Source organism: Xyrauchen texanus, chromosome 12 (genome assembly GCF_025860055.1).
Source record: "Xyrauchen texanus isolate HMW12.3.18 chromosome 12, RBS_HiC_50CHRs, whole genome shotgun sequence".
Taxonomy (NCBI): domain Eukaryota; kingdom Metazoa; phylum Chordata; class Actinopteri; order Cypriniformes; family Catostomidae; genus Xyrauchen; species Xyrauchen texanus.
In genome coordinates this window covers 18,174,376-18,199,901 of record NC_068287.1, presented here as the reverse complement: position 1 = coordinate 18,199,901, position 25,526 = coordinate 18,174,376, and the positions used below count along the sequence as shown (strand labels likewise).

The window sequence follows — 25,526 nt, the reverse complement described above, 5'->3', positions numbered from 1 at the left end:
TAATAGTCTATTTTTCTGCATCATGACTTATAGTAAATCATGACATTTCATAATTATTTTAAAATAAGTATGAATAAGTATATTTATGAAGCATTTATAACATGTGAGTTTAAAATGCAGGTATTGCATGAAAGTGACCCCTTTTTTAATGTTGCTATAAGTGCAAATAAATAATTAATAATGCATTTGTAAATTAGTTATTAACCCTTAACATCTGGAACCCTTAACAAAGAACCTTAATGTAAAGTGTTACTGAAAAAAAGTATACAAGGGGACACCAAAGAAATGTTAGCATGATCATTTTGACAATATGGGTGCACCCTTTCCTTTATTTCACAGTACTTTTTTTCTGAAAGCAGGTAACATATTATTAAGAAATACAAAATAACACTCATTGTGCTCTTGTTTGTATCTAATGCTCTCTGTTCACAGATTTCTCAACATGTTGATTGACATACAGGAGTGCTACACTATGCAATATAAAAACATATAGGTTACTTGCCAGATTATCTATAGATCTGACAGCTCTTGAAATCCACTGAAATTATTTATCTTAAAAAAAATGACAACAGATGAAGACTTTGCAAAAACATCAACACTGAAAGTAAAAGAACAAATACAGTAATACAGATATTTCCCGAAGTTTAAGGCGGTTGAAAAAAATAAATAAAAGTTTGACAACCGAGTTACCCACTTTCTGTAATACTATTCAGTTGATGTACAGATTCAGTGGCAACAGTTCAGTTAATTAGTCTTTCTCACTCATGTCTCACCTTCCTGATTCAGTGCTGATCTTTTCTGTATCCGTGCAGTGGCGTTCATCATTTATAAAACCATTTGTATCTGCCAAACTGCAGAAAAGACTAAAACAATACCCTTATAAAAAAAAAAATCTGATTGATTATATATTGTTGACAGAAATGACAAATACATGAAACTGAAAAGAAGTATGAATATCAAAAGCATATAGCCTTAAAAATGGGAATCATGTGGTTGTAAAAAAACAATACAAACAAATTACAGCTGAAAAGGCTGCTTAATGTTATGTATGTAATACATTCATCCATGCAGCTGTTGGCTTGAGATCAGTAGAAACATCTGCAGTACTGTGTATGTGTGATGAGCTGCCCCCCAAGCACTTTGGTTCATGATCAGGTAACCCCTCAATACTAGTAGGCATCAAGTAAGGTCAAAGCAGAAGTCTGTGTTTTGTATAGTGTGTCACTGATATACAAATAAAAAAGTATCATTGAATGTGTATCAAAATTATCTGAATTACTTTTAATTTCTTTTTCATTTGAAGGTTATGACATTTACCTCAGTTGTCTAGATCTTCCCACTTCCACTTTGACACTGCAATTATTTATGCAGATGTTTCATCTACACCATCCCAAACAAACTGATACACTTTGTGGTTACAATTTACACAAATATAACATTTCATCAGCCTTTGTTTAATATTGTGCAGTCTGATGGCATGAATAAAGAAAGACAATTGGCAAAGCAGGGTAGCGTAAACTGTAGTCTAAAGGTCACAATATGCCATTTCATTAACAAGTGCAATGTTTATCCATCAGGACGGTAAACATTCATTTAAGGACAGATATCACAGGAGCTAATTCCGAAATCCATGGTCTTAACCTGAATCATACACATTAGAGATTTGTTTTGTCCATTTTTTAACAGCAAACGTGGCAAATATAGAAACAATATCTGTACACAATTCATCTTTATTTAGAACAAACTCAAATATTGTGAGAAAACTGTCCATAAATTACAGTGGACCTGCAAGAAGAAATTTCAGAAACCACTGTTGGATTCTTGTAGTCTTACAGTACTCAATAGCAAATCCACTGTCACAGGACTTGGCCATGCGGTAACCAAATACTAAAAATGTATGTCTCTATATTTTTCCATATATTATCTTCTTGTTGCTTTAAGTAACATCTTTACATTTTGGTACACAATCCTTTTTCCCTAAGTATAAATTCACTGTAATATAATATTTATCCAGAATGTGATTTCACTGGAAAATGATTTGTTTTTGCCCTGTTCCTTGTGGTCCATTGAAAATGGAAAGAACATAAACAATCACAAGTAGATTAAGATTTCTGTTGGGCTGACACTCCCTTCCAGTAATCTAGAATGTCATGCAGGTCTTCATCCTTTGCAAACTGCACTTTTTTCCTCAGGGCATGGCCAGCAGCCATGTAATCCTCATCTTTGTGACGTTTGCGATGGAGTTTAAAACGCTCCCAGATGCTGTGAGATGGTTTGCAGTAGTACTCGGGACTAGATGAGTAACTGAGATTGTGGTACTGGGGGGAGAGCTGTGAGTAAGCCAAGTCTCTGGGACGAGGCCGCGTCAGGGGCTCCAAGATGGAGGTTTTCCGACTGTCTGGTCCTTCCAGCTCCTCAATTTGATGGGCATCAGGGTAGGAGTGCCGATGCTCGCTATACTGACGAATCTTCTCTGCCTCTGCCCTTAGTATTGCAGCTGCAGGTGTGATAGTCAGGATAGTCTCCCCTGTGGGTGAAGTCTTCTCTATGTACTTTGCCTCTGACTTATATGATCCCTCTGAACGGTAAGGCCTTGGGCTCCGTGCTGGACCACCAGTGGCTGTACTTGGACGCTTCGGAGAGGCATCTGAAGTGTGATGTCTTTGTAAAGAGTGGTGGTAGTTGTCCTTGTAAACAGGTGACAGGAAGCCAGACTTGCTATTAGGCTGTTCTGAGATCAGCACTAACTGAGGTTCTGCGGTTGACACTGAACCAGATTTTACCCCTTGGAAGGAGGTGGACTCTGATTTCAGAGCATCTATGCAATTGTTAATGATCTGGTTGACCTTGTCCACCTCCTTTGCAATCGTTGAGATCTCAGCAACTGAGCCTTGGCTATTGCCAGGCATGGACATCTCACATTCCCTTCGATCTAGGTGCTCCCCTGTTCTCACTTCCATGTAATTACCTTTGGCCATTTTTGGAGTGTCAGTTATGTCTTGAAGTTTGTATTGCTCCATGTCACTGGCAGAGGGTAGATATGGCATGCGGGTCATGCTCTCCCCAGCCATCATTTGCTTTTGAGACATCCTGGATATAGTCCCGCCTTCCAGTTCACCACCATATTTAAGCTCAATTATGTTCTTCTTCAAACTGCCTGCCTTTTTGTGCTTTTCATCTTGTTGTCTCTTTTTTCTCAGGCAGTAATATACAATTCCTAAAACAATTAACATAATGAAAAGACATCCTAGGATAGTCATTATGTAGTGAGTGGCTGTTGCAGTACTGGCTACTTTTTCTTTTCCATTTCTAGGCGCTGTGGACAGTGTAAGACAGGTATGATTGAAACGCAGGGAGTTTCTTATGGAAGCCACACAGTAGGTGTAATCGGTGTGAGGTTTAAGGTTTTTCAGCTCAATTTCCTCCTTCTGTCGTTTCAGATTTTGTATATCAGTGAAGAAGCTATTGTTATACAGAACAAGAATGTACATTTTCTTGTAGGGGTAAGGAATCTGAACTGTGATTACCGCATTTGTGTGAGACACTTGCTTTAGTTTCATGATTGGTTTCACGTCTAATATGTCAGTGGGACTAATGCTGATCTCATCAGGCTCAGTCCCAGATGGACAGTCTTCCAGCCCACAGGGTGTTGCATCTGGAGGGAAAGTGGTGGTCTCGGGAGGCACAGGAATGTATGGAGTAACATAGTCCTCCGTGCACACAGTGGAAAGCATATGCAGAGCATTGCGAAACGTTGGATTGTTTGGATTCTGGCTCAGGAGGCTGTAGCCAGAGACTCCGGTGGGAGAATCACACACCATCCGTTCACTAGTTCTATTGGGAAAGACTGAGAGCCACTTGACAAACCCCAAGAGCTCACAGGAGCAGTTGAACGGGTTGGTGTAGAGCTCACAGGTGGTCAGCTTAGTCAGGCTGGTGAAGGTGGACCCATCTAGCACCTGGATGCGGTTCATGGAAAGGTCAATGTTTTCGATGTTTGGGCACTCCCAAAAGACATTGGGAGTCACAGTCTCAATCAGGTTAGCCTGGAGGTAGAGGTACTGCAGCTTGCCCAAACCCCTGAGAATCCCTTCTGTTAAGTTCCGCAATTTATTGAAGCCCAGTTGGAGTACCTGTAAGTTGAATTGGGCCGAAAAAGCCCCATCCTCAACATAGTTAATCTCATTCTTGGTTAAGTTCAGGTACGTTAGGTTGGTAAAGCGGCTGAGGGCTGAGTAGTGGATACTTTTGATCTTGTTCTCATTCAAACGAAGGTCCACTATAGTGCTGTTGATGTGCTGAGGGATAGCCTCATAGGGTGGCTGGTTTTGGCTACAAATGGCAAGCCATACAAAGCCCTTTTCCCCTTCTATGAGCCAGCAATCCCCCCTCACTCCACCTATGTAAGTCAGATAGATTATGGCCACAGACCAGAAGAAGGCACTCTTAACCATGCCTGCATTCCAAGTTCCCGATGCCCTGCTGGAAGCCATAAGCAATGCCTGTCAGTAGCAGCTTGGGGTTCCACTTGAGTTTGAACTGGGCTGGAATGAGCCTCACAGTATTCTGGCAGGGTAATAAACCCTTTCCCTTGATTTAGTCAAGGGACAAAATGTCCAGTCTCTGTTCCAGAGAATTAAATCACATGAGTTGAGGGTTTGTGTTCTTATATTTCAGCACCTTATTAAACCTGTGAAACATAGCTTATACACGTACAAGTTAAGTCTCGAATGGAGAAGTTTATTTTTTACTATAGTGGACTGCTAGAGCTGTGTCTTAGTGTTTCACCAATGACCTGTGTTTATTTCCCAAAGGCGTAGCATTTTTGATAGCTTTCATCCTCTTGTCTTTTCTTCTCTTCCACCATTTTAGTCTCATTTATGGGCCCAGAGGTGCTCCCTGGTAGAGAAAAGAGAAAAAGGAACATTGGCTGATGTTTACAATCTTTAAATTAGAAAATAAATATTCAGAATACAGTTGAAACCTAATATACAACAAGCAAACTATACTATACTATACTAGATGCCTGCAGCGCAGTACTGCTCAAAAGAATAATGCATAACACCTTGTTGTATTTTATTTCCCTATTGTGTCATTAGTGTGCTGTGGTTTTGTGAAAGGTAGAGAACATTTTTTACCTAACCATAAATGTATTGTGTACACAATTTAAATAGCTCCCTGTAGTTCCTGTGATATATTGCTCTTATGTATACCATTGGCCAATTTCCATCTGACATAAAAAAAAGATTCCCTGTTCTCCCACCATTAAGTCTGAGACTATAAAGTGAGAGAGACTATTACTTGGGAGCCAAAATGGATCAATTACACATTTTCCTTTAAAATGTTTTAGTAAAAACAACCAGTGGCTCTTGAGACCAGTTTATAAATTTTTTATGAATAGGTAAATCATAGTTAGGAAGAACTTCATAGAAACTTCCAGATATTTATTACCACTAGTGCTCAGTTTGGGCAGAAAAATTAACTGATGAATTGCTAAATTAACTGATGAAGAACTAAACACCAAATAATTTTATCATGAACATGACATTGTGAAGGGTGATATAAATTCTTGATTTCACAAGCTGCTTTGTTGCTAAAATTTTCTGTAAGCTTTGTTTTGATAGTCATTTGTTTTTTAATAAAATACTCAGCTATGAAGAGAAGAAAATCACAAGAATATAGTTCATCCCTGAAATACACTGCCCTCACAGAAAGCTGGTAGTTTCCCCAAGACAGAAGAGGGAAACCATGATTCAATTCACAGTCATCCCTGGCAGGCTTTGAAACATTGAGACAGCTGTAAGCAATACTGACAGTATCGTAAATCATTTTAAGAGTTAAGAGAGGATTGGAACTTCTGTGAATGCAAAGACATTTCTTTCTACTGCACTCCTTCTCCTAACCATGGATATAAAGATGATTTTACTGTATTTATCAGCCTGATCTCATAAAAATTATGTAGTGTGGCAAAGCGAGTGAAATGTTCTCCCAAAAATGCTCTAGTGGATTTTAAATCAACAAAACAGACCTCCCCTAGCCTAAACCTTAAACCGAAACGGAACCGATAGTGTCTTAAAAGCAAATGTGAGATGAAAAACATGTCTTTTTATTGTGCTTCTATGACACTTTCTGATTTGAGTGCTCTTTATGATTTGTAACCTGGTCCATCATTTGAGCTACTGTGCAATTTGATCACACTCAAACAAGTATGTAAATGCAGTTGTTTATGTGAAGCAAATGTTAAAAAGTATCACCTGACTAAGTCATCCACTATACTAAAAATGTTTAGATGTCATAAAATAGTATTGTGTGAGGAACGAGGTGAAAAGTAGTGTTTGGAAACTGATAATCTGCTGTTTTACTCATGATTCGTGTGAAAGGAAATAAAAGTAATTGTTGTTACAGCATCTCTAGTGTTCATTTGACCAGGGAACTGCCGCAATACGCCCAACGAGCAACATAAAATAATTTTGCAAAAACATAGTAAGAGGAGTGTGATTCTGAGATGAGGTTGGTATGTACAGTATGTGTGTGTGTTTGTATTTTTCGCAATAACCCTTTGCGCTACGAATTATCCTTATTTAGTTTCACTGCTACGGTAAAGCTAAAATATTGTCACGATCCCCTGTTGTCTGCCCCGTGTTGCACTACAATTCCCATGATTCCCGGCGCTCATCACTCTGTCATTGTTCGCACCTGATTGTCGTTTGTGATCATCCTGTGTCTGTGTATTTAAACCCTGTTTGTTTCTCCATTCCTCTGTCGATTGTTGAATGTTTCAGATGTTTTGGATGTTCTGGTGTTTGCGCTGTTGCCTGTCTTGCCGTTGTCATCCTGTCGTGTTCATCCAGTTCCGTGTACATTCTATGTTTTCTTGTTTTTAGTTTCAGCTTTCCCCCCGTGGATGTTTCATTTGTTCCTGTTTGTTTTGTGTTCACTTTAATTAATAATAAACCCGCATCCAGATCAACACTCCTCGTCTGCATTTATAAAAAATATATTGTTCAGTAACCAAAGACATATTTGTCCTCTAATAATATCACAGCAATGTATTTTACCCATATTATCCAATCAAAGCATTCACCGTGCTCTCTCAGCTAATCGGCTGTCTGTCTTTGTCACTGTCACCCACATTATCCAAACATAATATGAATGAACCAATGCCATATTATATCCAGAAACAGCATGTAAAAAAAAAAAAAAAATTCGAGCACAAAATGAAAGCCATTCATTACTGTACAGTGCATTCTCAACTTTGGTGAATGCTCTTATGGAGAAATTATGAGCAAATACTTGAACAATATTGAATTATTTACAGCGATTTCCATAGCACTAAAAACTCATTATAATTGTACTGTCTGACTGACCCTCTGTAATCCATGTCAGAGCATAACTTAGCTGTTTCTTGCCCTGTGGAGTCACGATGACTGAAAGGGAGCGAGTACGCCTTACCCATTACTGCAAGGCTGATTTACATTTCACACAAGCCATCTACAAGTGAATTATGCAAGGAGGGCATGCTTTTATTGAAGAGGAAAGAAGCATTTCTCAAGTGCATAGATGCCTACGGTTCATAAAGCCCTCTATGGTTGGCTGTAAATCAAGACTGGGATTTCACTGGGTTTTGACTGGGTTCTTCACAAGCTACAGTATGTATTAGATTAGATCACGCTCTGGTGTAATCGCAAATTCATATGTTTTAAGATATGTCTCTCAATTGGACAGCAAGCAGTTAATATATGACAAAAAAACAGAAGCCTTATTTTGTTATTTATTCATCGGAGTTGAAAATCATTATGATTATGGCTAGTGGCACACAAGACTTAGATAAAGAAATAGACCTTATATGGTTGTTTATAGAAATGTGGTGTGACAAATATTGAGACACTAGCATTTACCCTTTGAGACTTCATGCTTTGACGATTGTCTTAGCCGCTCACCAGAGAATTATATTCATGACTATTAATGAAACATTGCAGTGATTTGTTATTGATACATACAGCCAGTTTCATTAGACTGAGAAGATACCATTTTCATGATCTTTACACACAAATGTAATTGTATATAGGGGTGACCGGGGCTAGTTGTCACACTGGGAAGTTGTCACAAGGGCTATATCAAGAGTCAAAAGTACAATTGTGCAAATGTGTGTTTTCTATAGTAGAGGTTTTATGTATTGGTTTCAAACACCAAGTTTAAAAAACCCTCTTATTCTACAAAATTTTTCTGAAATTTAACCTCCTAAGTATATTTTTACTATAATTTTTTTTAAACATTATTATTATTATTTATAGCTCTTGGATAAGCAAGCAAACCTAATCAAACTACACTGGCCTACGTCCAGGCAAGGGTCACAAATATTATTAAATATACAATTTTAAATGTGTTCTTAGGACAAATGTATTTTTCATGAAAGTCAGGTCAGGACATGTTGTCACATATTTTAAATGTCATAAATGTCATATAGTTTATAATGTAATAATTATATTAAATTACAAAGAATTTTGGCCCAAACAATGTGTTGAAATTTTTAAATGTTACATTATAATTTGTTTTTACTTTTTACATTTAGCTGAAAAGGCTATATGTTATAATAGGCTGTTTAATGCAGAAATACTGTAGCTATAAACAGAGGCATAGGCATTCTGGTGTTTGTGACGTTGACATAAAACCTACTCCACTTGTTTACTCTACTCGATTTTTAGGGTCATTGTCCTGCTGAATCTGTGTATCGTTCATTCATTTAATTTTCAATTAGGAATTCAAAATCTGAAAAACAAATAATTTCTTGTTTTTCATAATGTCGATGCTCAAGTTAAAAATAGGAAATTGGAAAAATAGCCACCGTACATGTTCACTGAATGCAGACAGGGTTTCGTCTTCATGCGATTGAGCAGTAGGACAATCATTGCCATGTGAAGCAATTGATAAGAGCGACACACTCACACACCCTCACAAAAAAACTTTCTACATTTTTACATTTTCAAAAACACATAGTTTAGTTTGTTTTTGAAGTGATTTGAATAATGGGGACACTAGAAATGCACTCAAAAACCACATGTATAGCATAATACCCTTGTAATTACCAGTCTGTAGCCTAAAAAAATATCCTCGTTAACCACCCAAACCCATACACACACACAGACACACAAACACACACACACACACACACACACACACACACACACACACACACACACACACACACACACACACAGACACACACACACACACACACACACACACACATTATTAAGATGTTTATTAAGATTAATCCCTCGCTCTGTATGCCAAATGTCTTTTCACAGTTATCCTTCTCCGTGCCATTCAACTGGAGAATCAGCTGCAGTTGGGTATGGCATTTGCAGTAGAGTGACCAGCCGTCAGTTTAAAACGGAGGACCGCATCATGTACCACGTTACAAGACAGATGAGCATTCATGCCAGTGAATTATAACAGCTACAACAATAAATAACAAATGATAAATAATAATAATGATAAAAGTAATAACAAATAATTTGGATGATATTATTACATTTGATATTCAATATTCAATATATTCGATTTCTCATACCCGTGCTTTCTGCCGGCAACAAGTTTGCAAAGATTTCGCACACTTGGCATGATGTTATGGTATATAAATGTAAATGCTTTCATTGCTTGGGGTATTTAAGGGACCATCTGAAAATTCCACTCACTATTAAACACAGATGGTGTCCAATCACTCATTCAGTTGACATGCAAATTAAACATAAAACATTAAAAGTACACTTTTACATGCCAAATGTCGAAGTGAGCGACAGACGGGGAACAAGTAATTATTTGTTTTTTAATATTGGTTTTGTAAACAAATGAGGAAATAAGTTGTTTTTTATTTTTCTGATTTTGAATTTCTAATTGAATTTTAAATGAACGAATGATACTGGGATTCTGCTCCATGTCCCAACGTCTACTGAGCTTCAGCTGGCACACCGTCACACTGACATTATCCTGTAGGATATCTTGATTAACTTTGGAATTAATTTTTCCCTTGATAATGGCAAGCGGTCCAGGCCCCGAAGCAAAGCAGCCTTAAATTATGATCCTCTATCCCACTTCAACATTGGGATGATGTTTTCATTTTGGTGTGCATAGCCCTTTTTAATGCCATACGTAGTGTTTCCTTTTCGTTCCAGACAATTCAACCTTAGTTTCATCAGTTCAAAAAATATTGTGTTGTGGATTATCAAGGTGGTATTTGGCAAATTTTAGGAATGCAGCAATGTTTTTGTGGAAAGCAGCGGCTTTTTTTTGGTGTCCTGCCATGGACAGCATGCCTGAGTTATGTTTTCCGTATAGTAGACTCATGAACAGAGATATGAATCAGTTCCGATGATTCATTCAAGTATTTAGCTGTCACTCTAGGGTTCTTTTAACCTCATTTTGCAGAGTGACATTTGAGTCATCTTGGATGGACGGCCACTTCTAGGGAGCGTTGCCACAGTACTAAATCGTCTCCATTTATGGACAATTTGTCTAACTGTGGGCAGATGAATAACTAAGCTCTTCCAGATAACTTTGTAACCCTTTCCAGCATTATGCAAAGTAATAATTCTTTTTTATTTATTTTTTGCGTGGTATGGTCCACGTCAGCAGATGCGTCTTGTATAAAGCAAACTCAAAATGTTTGAGTGCTATTTATAAGTCAAAATATCTCTAACCCACACCTCTATTCTAGGTTTGTCAACTAATGACTATAATAAGCTTTTGTTGATGTCATTAGCCTATGGGGTTCACTTACTTTTTCTCAACACACACTGTGAAGGCTTAAATGATATATTCAATATGTACAAGAACAATACAATAATTTATGTGTTACTAGTTATAACAGATTGTGTTTGTTCATTGTTGTTGCTAAGATGAATATAAAACCAGATTATAAGACAAATTTATGCATTAATGTAGGTAATTCCAAAGGGTTCACATACTTCTTCTTGCCAATGTAGTGTGACAGTATGCCCCGCTATTGGGGCAAGTTGTCACAAATGGTAAATGTGTGTTCATTGATCTGTATCCTTTTTCCTGGGTATTCATTTTGAAAATGTCCAATAGCTTTTTTGTAGCCAAAAATTCAAGGTACTGTATGTGGCTGTGCAGAAATTTGCTTTCAAAATTAAACCTACTCTGAGAAAAATCTACTGCCGTAAAAAGTGTGACAGCCTTCGTCTCCCCATACTGTATATTTATTTGCTGATATTCAGTACAACAGCACAATTGTGTGATTGCTTTTATACAAAATTTCTAGAAACAAGAAGTCAATGTTGAGAAACTTCCATTTTAGACACAATATGGCCAGTGATTTTGACTATTTTTTCTCTGCTAGCAAAAAAGTTATAAATGAAGTCAAAGCAGTATCAACTATTGTGTGTTGTAAAGCAACTCGCAGATTGACAGCATGTCTATAATGCCACGAACACAGACAAGCAGAGTGATACAAAACGTCAAGCCTCATAATGCTGTTATACTAAATGTCAGGATGCCGCTTATCCAATCAGATTCAGAATCAGAATCAGAATAAGCTTTATTGCCAAGTATGCTTACACATACCTGTACAAGGAATTTGTCTTGGTGACAGAAGCTTCCAGTGTACAACAATACAAACAATACCAAAAACAGCAGCAAGACATAGGTAATTAAAACAAAAAACAAAAAAGAATACAATATAAATAATTATACATATACGTACATACACTCACCTTCATACATACCCACATACACACACGTAGTGCAAATCTATTCGCAGACCGTAACTAGCTGTTTTATAATTCCATACATGTACAGTATATGACCTAAGGACTGGACTTCAAAAATAGAATCATTTGCCATTTTTTTTACTGGCATTTCTCATCCACAGAGGTAGAGAGATAGGAACCTCAGCAGGTGACAGCTCATGGTAATAGAAGCAACAGCATCAATCAATCAGAACCATCAATGGCACCTAAAGGTCAGAGGTCATATTCTTGATCAATTGACCTTTCTCAGTGTAAATCCACTTCTAGCATAGGATTTTTGAAAACAATTTAAATTAAATAAAAAACATAGTACACACTTCAAAAAATGTTGCACTGTTGTGGTCACATACAGTGATGGTATCAGATGGTAAGATGCGTAACTGTAACCCACACTCGCACACACAAGATGAGACAGTCACAATGTATATCAAAACTGCTTTTATTTTTATAAGAGCAGGCGAAGGTACAATAAGGAAAATCCAGAGAGAATGGTCGAGGAAAGCGTAGGGTCGAGAGCCGGGTAATCAGGATGAAACAGAAGGGCAAATCTACAAATAGAGTGGTCAAGGGAAGCGAGGGGTCAAGCCGGGTAATCAAATATATAGCAGGGTAATCTAGCAAGTAGAAAGGACAAGGATAAACTAGGGGATCACTAGTAGCTGGCAAAGTGCAGGGGTAAACTATACGATAACCAACAAATGCTGAAATGAATGTGTAGTGGTAGATATAGTGAACCAAAGCAGCGGTGCAGGTGAAACGAATGACAGGTGATTGGGACTGTGGCAGGTGTGTGCAATGAGGGGCTGAGAGGCGAAGTCGTGAAGCTGCCTAATACTCTGGCGATAGGGAGCGGGCATGAGTGCCCGAGGGGAGAACGCGAGCGAGCATGAACGCCGGGAAACTGAACTAGTGTGGGAACACGAGGGAATGGGTTGAGCCGAAGAGGCGGATTCGCTACAGTACTCCCCTCTGCTACGGGCGGCTCCTGACGGCCGCGCCGTTACGAGGGCGCGACCTCTAGGAAGTGGTGCAGGGCGATCGGGATGCTGGCGTGGTAGTCCAGTTTGAGAGCTGGATCCAAGACATCCCTAGATCGCACCCATGACTGTTCCTCAGGTCCGTAGCCCTCCCAATCGACCAGGTACTGCAACTCGCCTCCTCGACGCCGGGAGTCAAGTAGAGCCCGGACTGTATAGGCGGGCTGGCCACCGACATCGAGTGGTGGAGGGGGTGTCTGGGCTGCCGTGGGTGGAAACATAGGGCTGTAGTGCACTGGTTTGAGAAGGGACACATGAAACACAGGACAAATTTTGTAGCGGGTGGTAAAAGTAACTTATAGGTGACGGGTTAATACGCGACATAATTTTAAAGGGCCCAATGTATTTCGGACTTAGCTTCTGGACGGCAGCCGGAGTCGGATGTCACGGGTGGAGAGCCAAACCCTTTGGCCCGGATGGAACAGGGGGCAGGACGGCGCCGGGCGGTCTGCCTTAGCTTTCTGGGTTTGGACCGAGCGCTAGTGCGCGGTCATGGGTGGCCCTCCAGACCTGGGCGCTTCTCTGGGCCCAGGCATCCACCGCTGGAACGCCACTGGGGTTAGCCTCCCACGGAAATAGAGGTGGTTGGTAGCCGAGGACGCACTGGAAGGGGGTGAGGTGTGTAGAGGAGCTGACCAGACTGTTCTGGGCATACTCGGCCCAAGGGAGGTAGGTGTGCCAGCTGCCTTGGTTTTGGGCTAATAGGACCTTAGGTACCTGCCTACCTCTTGGTTGAGGCTCGGTTTGGCCATTGGTTTGAGGGTGGTATCCCGAGGAGAAGTTGAGCTGGATGCCCAGCCTGTCGCTGAAAGCTCGCCAGAAGCCGGATGTGAACTGGGTGCCCCGATCAGAGGTGATCTCCTCGGAATGCCAAAGTTCCGAAGACGTGGGTTATCACCAGGTCGGCCAGCTGTGTAGCATTGGGCAACCCGGCAGAGGGATAAGACGGCACATCTTCGAAAACGGTCAATGACCACCAGGATCTCGGTCCGGCCGCCGGAGGGGGCAAATCTGTGATGAAGTCCATGGCTATGTGAGACCACGGACGGTCAGGTACGGGCAATGGCTGGAGGAGACCTGCAGGAAGGTGGCGGGCGCTTTAGACTGGGCACAAACTGGACAAGAGAGAACAAAGTCAGAAATGTCGCCAACGAGTGAGGGCCACCAATATCTCTTAGCGAGCAGTTGGGTGGATCGGGTAATCCCCGGTGGCCAGAACAAAGTGAGGTGTGTACCCACTGCATGAGCTGGGGCGGATAGCAGTGGGGACATATACTCTGTTGGGGGGTCTGAGGAGGCGCGGTTCGCCACCCTGGGCCTGTAGGATGGCCTCCGCCAGCTCCCACTGGACGGGTGCTACGACGGATCTACATGGGGAGGATGTTCTCTGACCCGGAGTCTCGGAACCACGGCCGAACAGGCGAGACAGGGCGCCCGCCTTGAGGTTCTGGGAGCCCGGATCTAAAGGTTACGGTGAAGTTGAACCGGTGAAGAACATTGCCCACCTGGCCTGCCGAGGGTTTAACCTCTGGCTGCGCGGAGGTACTCAAGGTTCTTATGATCAGTGAAGACGACAAAGGGGAACCTTGAGCCCTCCAGCCAATGGCTCACTCCTCCAGGGCCAGCTTGATGGCCAGCAGTTCTCGATTCCCGACGCCGTAGTTTTCCCTCGGGGAGACAGCTTGTGGGAATAAAACGCACACGGTTTTAACTTGGCAGGAGTTCCGTGGGGTTGGGAGAGTACAGCCCCCACCCCTACCTCAGAGGCGTCTACCTCTACCACTGAACGGGAGAGTGGGGTCGGGCTGCTGAAGGACCGGGCGAGGTCGTGAAGGCCTCTTTAAGGGCCTGGAAGGCTTGCTGGGCAGGTGTGTTCCAGGTGAGGAACTTCGGGTTGCCCGCGTGAGGGACGTGAGGGGTGCGGCGATTTTGCCGAAGTCCCTGATAAAACGCCGGTAGTAGTTGGCTGAAACCCAAGAACCGCTGTAGTTCCTTGAGCGTGCTCGGCACGGGCCAAGACAGAACCGCAGCCACCTTGTCGGTCTCCATCTCCATGGTTCCTGCTGATAGGACATAGCCCAAGAATGAGACGGAGGGGCGTGGAAGGCACATTTTTCGGCCTTAACAAAGAGATCATGCTCACGTAGTCTCTGCAACACCCTCGAGACGTGGACGGTGTGCTCGGAGAGCGTGGCGGAGTAGATCAGCAGGTCGTCGATGTAGACGCAGAAGAAAGCGGTCTAGCATGTCTCGGAAGACGCCGCTCATGAACGACTGGAACACTGAGGGGCGCTGGCGAGGCCATACGGCATCACCAAATATTCATAGTGCCCCTAGTGGTGATGAACGCCGTCTTCCACTCGTCCCCTTGGCGGATGCGCGACGAGGTTGTACATGCACTCCTGAGGTCGAGTTTTGTGAAGACTTTCGCCTTACTGACCTGCTCGAGGGACGGTTGGATGAGAGGTAGGGGTAGGCTGAATTTCACAGTGGCTTTGTTTAGGGCCCGGTAATCGATGCAGGGGCGAGTCCGCCATCTTTTTGCCCACGAAGAAGAAACCGGACGCCACCGGGATGTGGACGGCCGGATGATGCCCAGCTTGAGTGCTTCATCGATATAATCCTCCATGGCCTTGGTTTCCATTGTGACTGCCTGCGGTGGGGTTGGTTATTCTGTAACCCACACTCGCACACACAAGATGAGACAGTCACAATGTATATCAAAACTGCTTTTATTTTTATAAGAGCAGGCGAAGGTACAATAAGGAAAATCCAGAGAGAATGGTCGAGGAAAGCGTAGGGTCGAGAGCCGGGTAATCAGGATGAAACAGAAGGGCAAATCTACAAATAGAGTGGTCAAGGGAAGCGAGGGTCAAGCCGGGTAATCAAATATATAGCAGGGTAATCTAGCAAGTAGAAAGGACAAGGATAAACTAGGGGATCACTAGTAGCTGGCAAAGTGCAGGGGTAAACTATACTGATAACCAACAAATGCGAAAATGAATGTGTAGTGGTAGATATAGTGAACCAAAGCAGCGGTGCAGGTGAAACGAATGACAGGTGATTGGGACTGTGGCAGGTGTGTGCAATGAGGGGCTGAGAGGCGAGTGCGGAAGCGCCTAATACTCTGGCGATAGGGAGCGGGCATGAGTGCCCGAGGGGAGACGCGAGCGAGCATGAACGCTCGGGGAAACTGAACTAGTGTGGGAACACGAGGGAATGGGTTGAGCCGAAGAGGCGGGATTCGTTACAGTAACATATCCATAAACTATTTTTAATCAAGAATTTAGTTTAACATGTATCTAAATTTATAAGGGTGTATTGAACAGTGCATATCTTAAGTGACTTGCAAAGTGACAAATACATTTTTAAAGAATAAATATATTTTTTTTATTTCAGTTAATATGACGTCATAAAAGCTGCTTGCATAATAATAATAATAAAAAAGTAGGTAACGCTTTAGATTACAGCCCGCAATTTACAGCGTACATTTTTGTAATAATAATGTATAAATTAATTACGTGTAGGTATAAGGGAACAATATGCAACGTTTGGGGAATAAAGGAGTAACAACCTGAAAAATTACAAATAATATATACTGTAAGTATTTTATAACAAACGGGTAACTATTCTAATATCACGTGGTATGTATGACCTAATACACTAAACAACATGGAAAATTACAAATTATTTATACTATAAATATTTTATAACTAAGGGGTATCTATTCTAATATTATGTATTATATATATATATATATATATATATATATATATATATATATATATATATATATATATATATATATATGTATGCATGACCTACTATGCTAAACAACAATCTTTTTCAACAATCATTTGCAAGCAATTTAGCAAGAACATACATTCCTGCCCCAACCTTTATGTAATATTGCATTGGTACAATGTATATATTTAACCACGGGGTACATATTCTATTATTACAGGATACATGATGGAGATTACTGAACAACAAAACTTGAAATCTATGGAAATGAGTTAATGACTTTCTGCCATGATTTTATTTAGAATTTTCAGTGTCTACTTACCTTATGAAAGTGTATTGCATACAGTCCATCCCAGCTGCGAGTCATGCCAGCAACACTTTTATATTATATTTTTAGAGCAAAAGAGTAGAGGATTTAGTTGGGTCATCAAGCAAAATTAAAACTAGGCAACATTTGCAGGCTGTAAATTTTAGTGGTGCTTGTTACCCCTTTATTCCACAAACTTTGCATATTGTTCCCTTATAACTACAAATACATACTGTATAGATACACTATTAATACAAAAAAGGTACGCTTTAAATTCGGTGTACTTACACTGTAAATTGCGGGCTGTAATCTAAAGGGTTACCAAAAAGTAAAATGCTGTTTAAAATTGTTTTAGATTGATTATAGCATGTAACATTGCAGGACATGTCAACTTTTCAAAATTATTTTAACTACCCATGTGTCACTACAATTATATTGAATAATTACAATTTTCATATACCATATTTGGTGGTATACTGTACATAGTACATGGTTATTCAAGGTATGTCAAAGAATACCATATAATTACCATAGTACATGTCCAAAAAACATGGGATAACCGAAATACAGTATATGTCCCCAAAATATTGCTATTATTACCATGGTACATGTTCAAAAAACAAACAAACATGGTATTTTATAAAATAATCTTTTCTTTCTGATAAACATTTGTAGTTATTCGAGTCTGTTTTGTGGTTTACCTGTGGTTCAACATCCTAGTTATTATACAAAGACATGTGGTTTACATGTTTGGATGTCAGTTTTAATCTGGGTGTCTCTAAGGTCTTAAAATGAATGCATTAATCATGAATAATGAACAAGCGTTAAGAAATGGTAAATTCTTCCCACATTTATCTTCATTCTGCATTCAATCATTCATTTAGCATTCAAGAATGTGTGTAATCATTCAGTTGCATTCAATTTTTTAGATTTTGATACATTTTTTAGATTTTGATAACTTTTGGAAATCCAAATGTTAGCACTTGTTTTGTGTGGTTTTGAATGAGGCCTGAGGATAGGAGTATATGGAATTGTTATTCAGCACCGTCTGGCATTAAATGTGAATTATCAAAAATCCACTTTTCTATCCTAAACTCAAACATTATGCCAAACAGCAGTCTCCCTTCCCACATATTTCAACCCTCTCATTGCTCTGTTCTGCATTTTTCATCCACACGTATTAATGACCCTCACCCTGCATATACCATTAGTGGCTGCTGGCAGGCACAGTTACTGAAATTGATTTTGTTTTCAGGGTGCCTGAGGAGGAGCATGGACAGCTATGTGTTAGGGGTTGCTTAGCATGAGCTATTGGATGGAAGGGAAATTGGTTGGACTGAAAAACATCTGTTTGGATGTGGCCAGAGCCTTTCACATCAGTAATAGTGCGGCTCAGTGGCATGACCATGGACCGACTTTTGATCTGGAGACCTTCTGAACAGATGCTTCCCCACAAACAGGAAAAAATTGGGCAACTATGGTGCAGGGACAGGAATTCTCTCATGGTCTTAAACTTAACTAATTTAATCATTGACAAATATTTTTTGCTTGTTTATATGGTGTATTTCTTGCTGTTTCCTATATTTATTAAAGGGGAGACTGGGGATAGTCACACTTTTTACCCCATTGAATATTTCTCAGGGTAGGTTTATTTTAGAAAGTAATTTTCTGTTGGCATACACCTTAACATCTTGGCTACATAACGTCACACTATATGGGGTACATTGTCACAATTGGAACTTGCAATTAAATATTATAGGCTATTAATATATCTTCAACATAATTTAAACAGTCAAACCATTTTTAAGCACAAAACAATTTACAAAACAGCAAAAATGTCAGCAACCTGCCCCAACTTGACATTTATGAAAATGGCCATGTGCTAAACATAGTTTAACCTTGAGGTTAAAATCTATGTTTATTATATAGTTCACAGTTGCTTTAATGTATTCCAGTGGGGTTTGATTGTGTTCACTTGTTGCACATCTATTATTACAAAAATATGATGATCACCAAACCAAGCTGAGAAAAAAATAAACAAACATTGGTCGACTAGGTTGAATCTCTTACTAAAGGGAGTAAACAAGTAAATTTAAATTCCTGCATTTTCCTAGTGTGAGTCAAAAGTTTTGAATGCCAAAAGCACAATCATCAGAGCCATCTAATGTCCATGTGCTGGCCTAAACATGGGCATTTATTTAAATACACCTCACAGCTATGAACCCATTGGGACTAATTACCACCAGTCTGTGACACTGGTAAAGGGCATCACCATCATCAACATCATCATCATCATCTCTCACTCCTTTATCTCTCCCCTTTTCACCCTCCTCCTCTTTAGCATTATAATTTTTATCATCACCACTTTCTTTATCTCAACTTTTGATATCTCAACTATATCAAAACAAACCAGGTGGATCTTAAAATAATTAAGTTTATTAGTGGCTTAGTCTCCCAACTGAGTATGAAAAGAGAAAAGAGAGGCGAATTATGGTTGAACCTTCCTATATCCTTTACAAAAACCTTACCTACCAAACCCACATGCCCATACACACACAAACACACACACACACATACATATATATAAATAAATAATCTTTTTTGTCTGATAAACAATTTTAGTTATTCTTATCTGTTTTCAGGTTTACCTGTTGTTCAACATCCTAGTTATTATTCAAAGACATGTGGTTTACATGTTTGGATGTCAGTTTTAATCTGGGTGTCTCTAAGGTCTTAAAATGAATTAATCATGAATAATGAACAAAAGTTTAGAAATGTAATGTAAATTAAGCTCAGTGCCCCTCTTTTTATTTGAAAATGTTCCCACATTTAACTTCATTCTGCATTCAATCACTCATTTAGCATACAAGAATGTACTTTCAATGGCATACATAAACTGTGTTGAATGCACATCATCAAAATGCATCAACTGTTGTTACACACATTGAGAGTCCTTAGCAAAAAATGTTGCTGATTATTAGATAAGAGAAAAGAGAGTCAAATTATGGCGGCACCTTCCTCTATCCTTTACAAAACCTTACCTTCCAAACACACATGCCAATGAAATGAGTATGAGAAATCTATCAGTGGAAAATATGTGTAACATATAGAACTGTCAGAATTATCACGTCAAAGCATGTGATTAATTAAAAAATTATAACACATATTTTTTAATAAATTGTATAAGCAATTAATGCATTAACTGTTAATACATCATAAACCAGCATAAACACTTGTGGGCAGGGTGGAACCTTTGCGATGTGTCTGCCCTGAGTCATTACTCTGACCAACACCACAAACATACACACAGCAGCGCTTCACTGTCAGTGATAAAATTATAGAGAAAAGACCTCGTAGCGCTATGATGTACAAAAACACCCAGATAGAACTTGCGTCAGAAATCAAGCCTTACATACAGCCTATGTAAGGCACATTTTAATTACCACAGAAGCATGTCAAGTCTTAACTATCACCAAAATGCAGAATGAAACACTTTTGTCTTGAGTTCAAAGCAATGCTTGATGCTGGCATTGATGCTCTGAATGAGGCTTCATGATTGCTGTAGCAAAGTGGATATCCACAGTCTATAGGCAGATTAATGTTGCAGATGATGTGAGTTGAAGAGATTTAATGCACATTGCAATGAATATGCAAACTATGTGAGGACTAGTTAAATTAGTCAACATCACGCATAGAAATGTTTAAAGTTACTTGAATTGTTGCTATTTTAATGCATTTATATCTTTATACTGTTGAAAGCTTTGTTTGGAAAATGTTAATAAAGTGTTAAAAACCTAAATGTAACCGATAGAGACATAAAAAACTAATGTTTTTTTAAAAACAAAAAACAATTGCTAAAGCAACCACATAATTTAATGGTGCTTCTATGATAGTTTTGGCTCATGTGTCGATTTTCGTGCTCTTCAGGACTTGTATCACAGTCTTTTGCATCATAAGTTAATGAGTTGATCTACCACATGGTTTGATCATGCTCCAACAAGCTTGTATATATATTAGTTGATTATGTAAAGCAAATGTTAAAATGTCAAATCAGCCAAAATATTAAAACCACCTGCCTAATATTGTGTAAGTCCCCCTCGTGCCACTAAAACAGCAAAACCAACCCGCAAATCATTGATATCAAATTTTTTCCCCATTCTGATACGTGATGTGAACAATAACGGAAGCTCCTGACCCCTATCTGCATGATTTTATGCACTGCACTGCTGCCACATGATTGGCTGATTAGACAATTACATGGATGATTTTTGGTGCAAGGCCGGGGCTGGTTTGAGGATTCCTGTAACTGCTGATCTCCTGGAATTTTCACACACAACAGTCTCTAGTACTTGGATGGTGCCAAAAAAAAACATCCAGTGAAGGGCAGTTCTGTGGATGGAAATGCCTTAAGGTGAGACTGGTCTACAGTAACTCAGATAACCACTCATTACAATCGTGGTGAGAAGAGATGCGAGTTAGCGCTGATGTGAGTTGGGGACATGAGGGGGACCTAAACAATATTAGGCAGGTTGTTTTAATGTTGTTGCTGATATATATATATATATATATATATATATATATATATATATATATATATATATATATATATATATATTTTGTTGGGGATTAATGGAATACATGTAACAGGATTACATATTTAAAATACAAAATATAAGTAACTATTCCACTACAGTTACAATTTAAATAATTGGTCATTAAAATACAGTTGCATTCAAATAGTATTTTGATTACTGAAGAGATTTCTTTGCATTTCATTGTCATTTGTTTCATTTAATATTTAGTCCTTTCAGGTGGAAAACATTTATACATATAAATGATGCAATCCAAAGTGCATTTGAACAGCGGTGAAACACTTTCTTATGATGTGTTACATTCATACAAGCAGACAGAGAAGTAAGTTTGAAGAAAGTCTGGAGCAGAAGAAATAGAAATAAACCTTGTGTAAATTGTCAGCTTTATGCTAAGCTAAAATGCTATTTCTAGCTATTTTAAATGCAAGTTACCAGGCACGATCAAAATGTTTTATCAAGAAAATTGACGTTGGATCATCTTTTGTTTTTTCTAGTAAGACCTTTGATATTAGGACAAATACCATATTCTTTGTAATAATTTTGTATTGTTATCCTGTAAAAATTTCTAAAAATCCTTAAAAACAAGATCAGTTTGATTTATCTTGTTTTAAAAATGACACTGCGTAAGATTTAGGTCTTTCAGAGAATGTATTTTTAACATGTGTATTTTGTCATACTGTACTGACAGAGCTTTTATAGTCAAAAAAAGTGAAAAAATCTGCAAGTGCTGAAGAAGTAATCCAAAGTATTTCGATTACGTTACTGACCTTGAGTAATCTAACTGAATACGTTACAAATTACATTTTACAACATGTATTCTGTAATCTGTAGTGGAATACATTTCAAAAGTAACCCTCCCAACCCTCTCTCTCTCTCTCTATATATATATCACTGGTCCACGGTCTCTAGTCTGTGAATTTTAAAGCAAACAAAATGGCAAAGTTCAAGTGTGTGCATACCCTCACCCATGCTTTCTCTCAGTAGGATGCAGAGTCTGGACACCCTTCAGGTATTAACTGAATAAAGTTGTGGTTAAACCAATAGACACCAGGCACATTAATATTACATAGATGTTCTGTTTGTCCAACCTGACTCACAGCAGTAGATATGCACTGATTTTACCATAAAGCGCATAAATTACAGATTAGCCACATGCCTTGTTAAAGCAAACATTGAAAGTATGGAGAAAAAAAAATATCTACATATGCCATCATTTATATTCACATTTTGCCCTTCATGTTGTTGCTTACTTTTTGTCCCCAAGCTCCATAAAAACATTCTGCATCTCTTGCAAACATTAGTATAAATGATTTAATTGACAACAGGAGACATGCATATGTTGTCAGGAATACTGTGCTGCTCCCTTAAATGAGCTTCAGAAACAAATGGTATTTGTGTCTGTAAGGACCCTTTCCAGCTCTGGTCCCTCCACTGTCCATTACTCATTAATAGCCTCCGTCTCCATGGTGCAGTAGAGGCCATGTGTTTTGCAGGCCAGAACAGCCATGGCCTTGGAGCCAGATTGAGCCTCCGCTGGGAGCACACAGCTGCTCCCTGGTCTGGGTGACATTTTCGTTTGGCTTGCATACAGAGCATTGATGGCTTTTTCTATTGTTTTCTGTGGACAACCTAATGAGAAGGCTGCAGATAAACTCACCACAGGCTTCACCACACATTAAATGTCCATTGTTATGACCGTTGAAAGCCATGCACCCTCATTCCTAATTTTTTTCTAACTCAATTGTTTTTCCTATACAGGAATGATATTAAATGGAGACTTTTGGTTTGGTCTCTTGCTTCTCATATTTTTCATCTGAGAGAAAGGCTCAAGAAATCTCTCATGGTTATGCTCTGTAATTTCACATGTAGAGATCTCAAATGTGCCACAAAGTACTGGATTTGCAAAGATAACAAAATCTGAAATCATAAATCAGAGAGAAGTCCCCCTGGGCTGTCAAGGGCCCCTTTCCACTGGCCCCAATCCATCCCTGACTCTGACACGATTACCCTAGTGACCACTAGGGGACATCATGCATGTTTATTGTTATATTTCTGTGTTTGAGTTTCTTTATGATTATTTACCTGAGTTTTTATTAAAAAGGCTGCATCTAGATCCTTTTTCTCTCACCTCATTCCTGAAATCGTTACAGACTGCTTTTTTGATGTGAAATGTCTACCAAGTGGTGCTAAAAGCAAGATAATTTTCTCCTAAACCGTTGAGATTTAAAAGTGTAATGGTCTTTTGAGCTTTAAATCAACAAAAAGAACATACTTCACTACTCTAAGCGTAACTGATAGTGCCGTTTTATTGTGCTTCTGTGGTACTTTTGGCTTACATGTTGATTGTTGTAATCTTCAGGGCTCATATCACGGCCCTTTGCATCATAAGTTGATTTGCAGCGCAATTTATTCAGTATATAATGTACACATTAAAATGTATGGCCTTTTATTGTGTGCAGACGGGGAACCAAGTTTAGTTATTTTATTCTATTTTCTTAATGTGAGCTAGAAGATCATTTTACTAGGCTTTCACAAAATGAAATCTATATTGTCCTCATAATCAATGAGCAACAAATAGAAACATTTTCTGATCCATCAGCAAATTGGGAGGGTTGATCCATCCATCCAGCCATCTGTTTTTTTATTTTTTTTATTTTTTTATAAATGCTTAAAATGTACTGCAACTTGTGCTATTTTCAACTAATTTGTGCTGGTATTAAAAAAGGTACTATTTGAGGTAGAATGCTGTCACTGGGGTGGTACCCTTTAAGAGGACCTTTTTGGTTATCTCAAGTTGAAATGTATAACTTGTTTTAGGTATGTAATAGTTAAATGTACCTGTAATGGTAAATGTTTCTCTGGAAACAAAAAAATATTCCTTTCAGTCTCATTAAAGGTACCACTGCATTTTTTGGCCTATTATGTTTTCGTTTTTTTACCTATTTGACATCAAAAGTATTTTAATGTCATAAGATAGCATTAAGTGAGGAACAGGGTGAAAAGTATGAGTTAATGAACTGATAATATGAAATTTTACTCTTTGTAGGTGAATACAAGTCATTGTTGTTATAGCGCCTCTAGTGTTCATTTCACCAGGAAACTGCCACAATACATACAATGAACCACGATAAAATTATTTTGTAAAAACGCAAGTATAGTGATGTTCTATGAGACCAGGTTGGATTTGATTCTAAGAAATTCTTTACAGGTGTTGAGTTAATGGAAAGCAAAGTTGAGCAACCCATGTGAGTTGCTTGTTGTACAGTGATAGTAGCTTAGTAGTTTAAGTAGAAGTCAAGTCAAGTGGTTTTTATTGTCGTTTCAACCATATACAGTTAGTACAGTACACAGCAAAACGAGACAACGTTCCTCCAGGACCATGGTGCTACATAAAAACAACAAAGGACCAACATAGGACCACATGAGACTACACAACGGAATAAAATACCTATATAAACTACCTATATATACCTATATAAAGTGCACGTGCAAACATGTGCAAAAAGTACAGGACAGTACAACAAATTACTGACAATGAACAGGACAATAGACAGTGCAGCGCCGACCAGTACTCAGTAGTGCAAAAAGATGACAGTTTCTAAAAATGTAAACATAACATACTATGAGATAATGTTCTATGCACATAGCAGTTATTGAGGTAGCAGACAGTTATAAAGTGACAGTTATTAAAGTGCAACTCAGGACACGTGTGTGTCAAACCAGTCTCTGAGTATTGAGAAGTCTGATGGCTTGGGGAAGAAGCTGTTACACAGTCTGGCCGTGAGGGCCCGAATGCTTCGGTACCTCTTGCCAGACGGGAGGAGGGTAAAGAGTTTGTGTGAGGGGTGTGTGGGGTCGTCCACAATGCTGGTTGCTTTGTGGATACAGTGTTTTTTGTAAATGTCTTTGATGGAGGGAAGAGAGACCCCAATGATCTTCTCAGCTGTCCTCACTATCCTCTGCAGGGCTTTACGGTCCGAAACGGTGCAAGTCCCAAACCAGGCAGTGATGCAGCTGCTCAGGATGCTCTCAATAGTCCCTCTATAGAATGTAGTGAGGATGGGGGTTGGGAGAT

The 25,526-nt window shown here is 39.2% G+C and overlaps 1 protein-coding gene across 2 annotated transcripts in view; it reads right to left on the bottom strand.

Moving 5' to 3' along the window:
- Positions 1 to 324: 324 nt before the first annotated feature.
- Positions 325 to 25,526, bottom strand: part of LOC127653121 (protein ELFN1-like) — a 167,842-nt gene continuing 142,640 nt past the window's right edge. For both annotated transcript variants that reach the window (XM_052139656.1, XM_052139657.1), the window contains exon 3: positions 325 to 4,899. In XM_052139656.1, coding sequence (XP_051995616.1) covers positions 2,103 to 4,493 — 2,391 coding nt within the window. In that variant the 5' untranslated portion in view covers positions 4,494 to 4,899 and the 3' untranslated portion in view covers positions 325 to 2,102. The remainder of the gene's footprint in view (positions 4,900 to 25,526) is intronic.